We start from the raw sequence: 9,157 nt of genomic DNA, 5'->3' as shown, positions 1-9,157 counted from the left end.
TATCAAAACATTCTTTATTTATCCCTCTTCTTTATGCAACTTTCTCCAAGTCAAAAAGGCCCCAAGAAAAAGCTCCTTCAATTCCCGCTTTTGTTGGGAAGCCCATATGCTTCATCAATGTATACCAAGAACCATGCATCAGGTTGTTAATTTGGTGCTACTGCTTCAAAACTAAGCATTACAGAGAAAATGATCGAAAAGCATATGCGGCGTACAGACAGATTGGGACACGCGCGGATGTATTTAAAACCGTTTGATTTGAACGAGTTTCACGTGTATTGTGTGAAACTCATGTGTATCAAACCGTTCCGAATGCATTTACATTTTGATTTGTGTTTGCAAGACTGCTCGATTACAAGCAAAAAAAAATTTGAAACATCTCATAACTTTGGATAATCAAACTTTTTTCTCAACTTATTTAAGTCATATTGGGTCCAGAACTTACAATATCATCAAACAATACTAACTATGAGCAACCCCTAAAAGCAGAACCAAACGCATACAATTTCTCAAGAACTTGAAGGGCTTCTTTCATGGAGGGTCTTTTCTGTGGAGCCAAGGAAGCACAGCCAAACCCAAGCTTAAAGCATGCCAAGATGGCATCCTCCCTGCCTTCCACGTCGGCCTTAATGGCCATGTCAGCCATTCCTAGAACCCGGGCCTTATCCTCCGCCACCGAACCGGCGGTCCACTGGCTCAACTCCCGGTCCGAGAAAACCCTCCCGGTTAGAAGCTCAAGCAGAACAACACCAAACGAATACGTGTCCCATTTCGGGTTGGGCCGAAGGTTTTCGAGTGACTCGGGTGCATGATAAGGAGACGTGCACCCCACGAAACCGGGGCTGCAGCTTACTGGGAGGTCTAGTGGAAGAGCGCCATCGCGGGTGGTAGTGGATCTCTTGCTGCCAAAGTGGCGGGTGGCTCCGCCGGATCCGTTGCGGTGGTGGTGGTTACCGGAGATGAGTCGATCAAGGCTGAGATCGCTGATTACGGGCTCCATGTCGGGGGTGAGGAGAATGTTGTTGGGTTTGAGGTTGCCGTGAACGTGTTTCTTGTCATGAATGTAGGTTAGCCCACGAGCAACTCCTCTTGCTATCTTGAGACGGATTTGGAATGGCAGGTTGCCTGGAGAGGAACCTATCTTTTCTGAAATTTAAGGAAGAAAAACAAGTTACTATTTGCACTGAAATAATTATTTCTAGGCTCAGTACAAAATGCATCTAAAATATTGTGACATCTGCATTTTGAAATTTTTTTTCGGTAATGCAGAATGTCCCCAGGCAGGGCAGCTTGCGCCTTGCGCGCGCACCACAAGACTAAATCTCTAAAACATAGCTCAAATGCCCTTGGGAGCCACCAAAATCCATGAGCCTCTTTATTCTTGTGTTTGGCGCTTGAAGACTCTGACTCGAGACAAGAAGGATAGAACGACGATTTTTCAATATAAAGTTTTAATCTTCTTGTTGTCACACAGTTTAAAAATGTCTGTATATTACTAGATTAGAATCTAGATTATTAAGTACGAAAGGATTGACACCGCTCCATCCGTTCGAACTCACAATCTCATCTTTAAAATCGAAACTAGACTAGTATTTGGATTGAGCCCAAGGTTTTCAGGCCTTCAAGTTATACTCTAGCTAACCAACATATCTATCATTCCAGGTGAAGGCATTTCAGTTTTCTTACACCGGACCTTAAGGCAGCATGTCAACTTGTTCACAAGCTGGCTCCAAAAAAAATCGCAGATTACACAGAGCCAATGACATATTTGTGTTCATGTCATAAAGTGATCGACCCAAACCTTCTAACGTCATGTCGTGTCGACGGATCGTGTTTGGAATTCCCACCCCTAGCTATTGAATTGGCTACATAAAAAGGCCAATCAGATAAGTCACGACGGATCGAGTGGGTTTTGAAAGAAACGTGGACATGGGTTTGGACCATTATGTGTTTGTGGTGTGCTCCATGGTTGTTCGTTCCCCTGATCTCCCCAAGATCAGACTGAGTGTAGCCACAAAACGAAGCCTTGGTGGGGTATTACCTCATCCTTATTCACAATGTGAGTTGAGGTGAGGGTGCCATTTTTGGGCAGAGGAATCTGTCTTTTTGAGAATCCAGGTGTTGTCCCTGTCCTACTCCTACCACCACATAAGAGGAATTGGCCACAAAAACAATATAGTATAGTATAGTATAGTACTAGTAATTACTATGGCAAAAGAAGAATTTGTCGCAGATTATTTGGTCTTTGCAAAAAATTGTGTCATTTTTTAGATTAACAAATAAGGAATCTTGGTGCATAATGTTAAAGAATTAATTATAAATTTATAAAAATTTAAGGGCTCGATCTATCCAAATTAGAGTACTAATCGAGCAAGTAATTAGAGTAGTTCCTAACTTCAAAAATCTATCCAAATTTGAGATTACTTTGTCGCTAATTTGTTTACTGAAATCAAGCACATAAAAGCCAGTGAAATGTATTACTGTAAAACATTGGGAATCTTCTCATTAATTCTATGGTTCCCGAAAAGTTTTCTAAAAAATGTCATCAAAAATAAAATTAGTAATTAGTGATTGTGATTCCCTTTGATATGTAGCATGTATGATGCAGCGCAACTTCACTTTGATGTGTAGCTTCCTAATCAAATACTATTCCAAAATAATAAAATTAAAATTCCTATACTTCCTAGAATAATTAAAATATTCGCCTACATCATTCCTAGACTCTCAAATGTACCATTAATTTCTTTTCTTTTCCTTTTTTGGAACATTTTCGTAAACTCTCAGGGGACCCAGTGGAATCTCTTTAACCATGAAAATCCAGACAGACACAACACTGCAGTTAACAAACCGACGAAGTGGGCAGTTCACGGGTTGCGCGGGAGAAGAATAAGCGTATGTTAGCAGAAAACCAACAGTTTTACTAACGTGCACGCACACACAGACAGAGACAGAGACAGAGCTTACTGTAACCACCAGTGGTGGCGAGGCTGCCATTGGAGACATAATCGTAAATAACGAGCTTCTCAACATCTCCCCAATAGAACCCCCGGACCCGCACCAGATTCGGGTGGCGCAACTTAGCCACCGCCCTAACCTGGTTCTCGAACTCCCTCCGCCGATCGACGCCGCCCTCTCCGATCCTCCTCACCGCATACGCCGCCCCACCCTCCAACACCGCCTTGTACACTATACTCGTCCCACTCGACCCCAAAATGTAGGCCGACGCCTTCAACAACGTCTCCATCTCCATCTCCGTCTCCCCGTCCACCATCACCAGCGCCGCCCTCTCTTTCTCTTCCCTGCATTACCACAGCCGAAGTCAATAGTCAATAATTAAAAGTTGGGGTAGCCAATGCAAGAATTAGGAAATGGAAATGGTTAATTATAAAAATTAATCTTTCCCACCATCGCATTATGAAAGTTCTACTAGGGTTCTTATTTTTTATATTTTTATTTTTATTTTTACGAGACAGATCATTCATTTATAATATATTATTTTTAATTTAAAAATATAAAAAATATCTTAAATTATTATTTTAAAATTGAAAGTATTGTATATATGATAAATAATTGAAGTCTCATATTCCTAAAGAAACTTTAGAAAATGAAAGTGATCAAATTATGCATATAATAAAAATCTCCAAAATTACTAGAGTGGTATAATAATAATTTAGTATTAGAAATTTGAGGGTGACCATGGTAAACTTGGTCCCTCCTAGCTTCCTCCTTGCGCACATTAACCAAGAAGAATTAGGACTTCTTTTTAGCAATGTTACATGTTCGGATACAGATTACAAATATTTTCGGAATTGTACGATACGCGTAGGTTTTCCACAATGCGTGTGGAACTCATATGTAACGAATAATTGCGAACACATCTATATCCGAACTTGTATCCAAACGTACATGTGTGCTAGCTGAAATCATTTTGGGATATAAAATTGGATACAATGAAAATAGAATTACTCAGGATTATGATCACCCACCTGTTCTTCTCATGCTCTCTTGCAAAACCAACCGGTTTGGTGGTGTTGTTTTCGTCACTTTCGGACCCGGTAGCCGCTTCCGACGTCTCTTCGCTCTTCATAACACTAAGGCACGACCAAGTAGCATGACCACCCTTCGATTCTTTCGACGCCGTTTGGATCACTTCACTTTTTGGGCCATTCACTTGATCTTTGCTCACTTCGTCATACGGTTCACCCTCGCCGGCTCCGTTTTTCCTCCTCAGTCGGTACACGAACAAGAAAATCACGGCAAGAATCCCTATCCCGGCGAAATCTCCGACCGCGATCCCGGCTATTGTCCCCGGCTTTAGCTTACTACTTTGCTGACCTTGACTCCCATTCGGCGTCGTTGTTCCATGCGTACTCGTCACTGGATTTGTTTCAATTGATTTGGGTATTACCGCAATTGCTGGAGTAGTAGTAGTCGAAGTACCATTGGGTGGGCCAGAGAGTGTCGAAGGAACCGTGCATTGCTTCTTCAAAGGCTTGCCGCAAAGATCCATATTACCGGCAAACGTCTCAGCTTTCTGATTAGCCAACGCTGTCAACTGTGGGATTTCTCCTGTCAGGTTGTTGAACGAGAGATCGATGGAAGCGTTCGCCGGAATCTTTCCCGCGAATTTCAAAGACACCGAGCCTGAAATCTTGTTATTCGAAAGGTTCAAGAATTGCAGTCTCTCCCCGCCAAAATCATCAGGTAAAGACCCGTTGAACAGATTCGAAGACAGGTCGAGATCCTCAACAGAATCAAACCCACTGGGAATAAAACCCGTGAGATAGTTGCTTTTCAGAGAAACAACAGTCAGGTTCTGGAAAGAGGAGAAATTTCCTTGGATTTTTCCGGCCAAGGCATTGCCGGAGAGATTGAGGAACTGAAGGCCAGACAGGCCTGTGGCGAGACTCGGGAGCTCGCCGTAGATCATGTTGTTGGAGAGAGAAAGGACCTGGAGCTCGGAGGAGTTGAAGAGAGAAGCGGGCAGAGTTCCGTTCAAGAGATTGTTGGAGAGATCTAGCGTGCGGAGGTGTTGGATTTGGCCCAATTCTTCCGGGATCGAGCCCATGAGCTGGGAGCTCGGGAGGGCTAAGCTGGTCACCCGGAATAAGTCGGGTGACCAGGTTCCGATTCGGGCGCAAGTTACGCCGGTCCATGAGCATGGAGTGTCGGCCGTGTAGTCCCAGTTGTCGAGAACTGATAATGGGTCGCCGATGACAGAGTATTTGAAGGAGAGCAAGAGGGTTCCGTCTGAGTTTAGAGCAGCAGAGGAAGTCAATTGAAGAAGAAGAAGGAACAGAGTGGATGTGCAGGAAAGGTGGAGGCTTTGTGCAGTGAACCCCATGATTGTCTCTGCAATTTCACATCCCTGCCGCGTATAAATGTAAGAAACAAAAAGGTATGTAGTAGGAGAGGGAGAGAGGGTAAACAACTGCAGATATGGTTGTTTTGGTGACCAGAAAGATAATGTGGAGAGAGAGAGAGAGAGAGAGAGAGAGAGAGAGAGGAATGGGAATGGGAGTGGAGTATATTTGGTTGGGAGTTGCAGAGGGGGAGCAGAGAGGGGAAGGTAGGTTCTCTGTTTTTTATTACTCTCTGCTCTAATGAATATTTGATGTTGATAACTTGATAGAAGCTGCTCATAAAACATTGGTAAAAGCAGCATAGTGGATGGTTGTCTCTTCTGTGTACTACACTGTCCACTTGTTTGATGAGTTTGTTTAGGACCTTAGCACATGTTTTGTTTTTTATTGTATAAGAATATAAGAATAGAATTTAGCATAACGGAAATGATTAAAATAATACAAAATGTTTTGATATGGATGTGCTCTGGATCGTCCAATGCGAATGAACTATATATGCATTTTGTGAAATTTTAGATATATCGAAGGATTAAAAACACATCTAAATCCAGACAAATGGTTTTTTTTTTTTTTTTTCAATTGGGCGGTTATGAGTGTTCATGTCAGTTCATTTGCATCTCAATAAATTTTCTTATCTGTCCCATTAAAAGCAGACCATCCATGTCAAGATTTAAAAAATCGCAAGAAATTACTTCGTGGTCCAAAAAATCCAAATCAACCAACCGACCGGATTAACCGTAGGGAGTATTTTCTTTTACAACTCCAACCAAGCTCTATAACTCTAAAATGAACAATGGGTGTGACATATTGAGGAGATATTTTGTAATTTGTTTCTCTTTACTTTAACTTTTTGTACATTAAGAGAGAATATTGAAAGGATTCATTATCCGTGTTAGAAATTTGATCTCCAAATTTATTTTTGGATCTCTAAAAATAGAGACTACATTTCCATTTTAAAAACACAATCTAAAAAAGGGACATTCCTCCACAAAATTTGAAAAAAGAAAGAAATTAAATTATAAATTTTATGCTCAATATATCACGTCTATTCTCTATTTTTAGAGTCAAAAAGCTTGGTTGGTGTGGCTTTTAGAGAAGGGTACAGGAGAATCAGGATGCGTTGGACCCCAGCAGATATGCAGATATATGCAAAGGAGCTCAAAGTCCACTTCTTCATTGATGAGTTTGCTCCCCTTCAGAAGGAATTATTCGATGCAAATGTTCCACACACACCAATATGGGTACCTGTTGTCATTACTATGTCATATCAAGGCATTTATCTAATCAAACAAATGGGTACCATACTACCATACCATGGGTAGATAGTCCGCCTACGTATCCGCTACGGAGTATTGTCCTTATCACCATACAGCCATTTGCAGGTAAGCTCACTGTATTTAGCATCACATAGCCGTTCGTTTAGGAGTACGTCGAGCCTGAAGTTAAAGTCTCGTCATATACTAGGAGCGGTAAATAACATATTTAGCACTGCCAAAAACTTATAGAGACTTAAACCCTAACATTGGGCGAGAAAATTCAAATAATTGCTCTTTAAACCAACCACTTGGTGGTCAATTTAACAAATTATAATCAAATAACAGTGACGAAAATGTATGACAAAATTAGTTACATCCTTTAGCATTATTTGAAAATTTAAATTTGAATCTTTAAGTTGGGGAAAGTCAAGAGAATGCACTAACCCTATATACCTTTGCATTATTTAATTTAGGACTGTTTTTACTAGATTCTTCAACTTGATCCATTTTGTTATCTGCAGCAATAAATAAACATCAAGAAATATCTGGCACAATGTTTTGAAGGAAAATATGAAGTTCCATAGCCTTTGTTCTGCAATTGTATAGGTAGAAGTTGAGATCAAAATTAAAATCACATGAAAGTAAATTTGTCAAACGATCATGTATACGATTTTGTCTAGGTCTGTTTTGCTATAACAATCCTATAGCTGATATGATTGGCAAAAATAGTGTACCTATTTTACGATTACGAACGCAAACAATACTTTTGCACTGTTTCAGTGGAAAGAGCAAGAAACACCGTCCTTATTTCGTATTACGATCACCACAAAAATTGGTTGCCACCCGACTACCCGAGCATAGGTGATTTCTATGAAAGTTTCGAAAAATGAAGTTAAGATTCACTCTAATATCATGTTTCTTTGGCGCAAAAAGTAGGATGGTATAACATGAACCATGTTCCTATTGGCCTCGAAGAAGAAAAAATTAGCAGGGCATGCCTTGTTGCCTTTTTCAAAGTTTTCATGAGGGGTTAAAGGTAGGCAAATTAACCACAATAATTGCTAGACCTTCCTTTATCCTTTTACTTTTCTTACACTCACCATGCCCACTTTTGCTTCAAACACAAGGTAGCATCAGCATGGTAAAATAGATCATGGGGTGATTATTGAGTGGGCCTAATTCGAGCGTGATTCAAACCATCCAATGCATAAAGCTCGTTAAGTAGATGACTCAAAAAAACACAAATTCATCCTACACAAATGGCGGATAAAAAAAAAACTCTTACACAAATGATCACATGATCTGATCTAGTTTGGTTTATTCTCAAAAGCGTACTTGCCCACTATTTTGTTGGATATCGATGTAGTACGATCATGTGGCTCACGATGTCCGATCAACTTGCGAGTGGTACAAAATAGTCGAATATTATCATATAGATGAACCTCAGGCAGGCCCATCAGCTCCCCACACACGGTATTGTACTGTTGTGCACCCCAAACTCCGCCGCCCCGCCCCCCCAAAACAAAATGAGAGATCAAATCAAAGGGAAGGGGAAGAAGTCTGAAACTAGCACTTGAGCTTCACATGAATTTTTCAGTTTTTTTTTTCTGCCCCCGTGAATACGTTCACATGAAAAGGGACTACCTGACAACTTTCACCACCGGGAATGGGCCATTCCTAAAGCGTTTTTTTGTTTTTTTTATTTTTTAATAACCAAGTGTTGAACCAGCTTACACTCTCACCTAATCATGAGAATTGTAAATTCACCGTCAACTACGAATGGTTTGTATGGGCTTAGGCCCAAATGAGTTAGTAGCATTCTGAAATGCTTTGAACCCAAGACCTTAAAAGATAACAAATTCCTAAATACCAAATCTTGACTACCAGGTCAACCCGTGGATTTGGACCATTCCTGTAGTTATTACTATCAATGTATGGGGAAAAAATGTGGTTCGGTGTCCTTGGTTTTGGTCTGATCTATCTGGGTCTTAAAACTGCTCCGCTTTGAAGTCAAAACCAAAACCTTGCACACATTCAAGCTAATCCACCGTTCATTTTCTGCTTGCGCGTTTATTTTTTATTTTTGCCAGACGGTATACATCAGGGAGAATTAGCGGGCGTTAGTATGTTAGTCAACGGAGAGTTCAGAGACTATCCATAACCCTGAATCCTAAACCTGCTTTCCATGGGACTCGAACTTAGGTCACCACTGGAGAGAGAAATGAGACAACTAGCTTGACAAGTTTGATTTCTCGTGTTTAATTTAGGTTGCTGATTTTGCCACTCCCTTTTTTTGTTAACGTCACTCCCTTGCAAGTGTATTTTTTGTGCAAAAATATACTTGCAGATGAGTGGCGTTAACAAAAAAAAGGAATGACAAAATCAATTCCCTTAATTTTTTTTTACTAATAAAGAGTTGGGTGATCTTATCCAGATACTTCATTATATATAGGGCGTGTTTGATAGGAGGTTTGGGAGGGGAGGATTGGATTAATAATCCCATGGGGCTATTAATTCCTTGTTTGGTTAGGTTTTTGG

The 9,157-nt window shown here is 40.6% G+C and overlaps 1 protein-coding gene across 1 annotated transcript; it reads right to left on the bottom strand.

Annotated features, from left to right (window-relative positions):
* Window positions 1-352: 352 nt before the first annotated feature.
* On the bottom strand, window positions 353-5,675 carry LOC131308251 (receptor protein kinase-like protein At4g34220). Its single transcript, XM_058335118.1, has 3 exons — window positions 3,987-5,675; window positions 2,965-3,299; window positions 353-1,146 (listed from the first exon to the last, which is right to left on the bottom strand). The coding sequence occupies exons 1-3, from the start codon at window positions 5,663-5,665 to the stop codon at window positions 467-469; spliced, it is 2,694 nt and encodes an 897-aa protein (XP_058191101.1). The 5' UTR covers window positions 5,666-5,675; the 3' UTR covers window positions 353-466.
* Between the last annotated feature and the right edge of the window lie 3,482 nt (window positions 5,676-9,157).

This window comes from Rhododendron vialii, chromosome 11a (assembly GCF_030253575.1).
Source record: "Rhododendron vialii isolate Sample 1 chromosome 11a, ASM3025357v1".
Lineage (NCBI taxonomy): Eukaryota > Viridiplantae > Streptophyta > Magnoliopsida > Ericales > Ericaceae > Rhododendron > Rhododendron vialii.
Note: the sequence above shows the minus strand (reverse complement) of the source record. Positions and strands in the feature narration are given on the sequence as shown.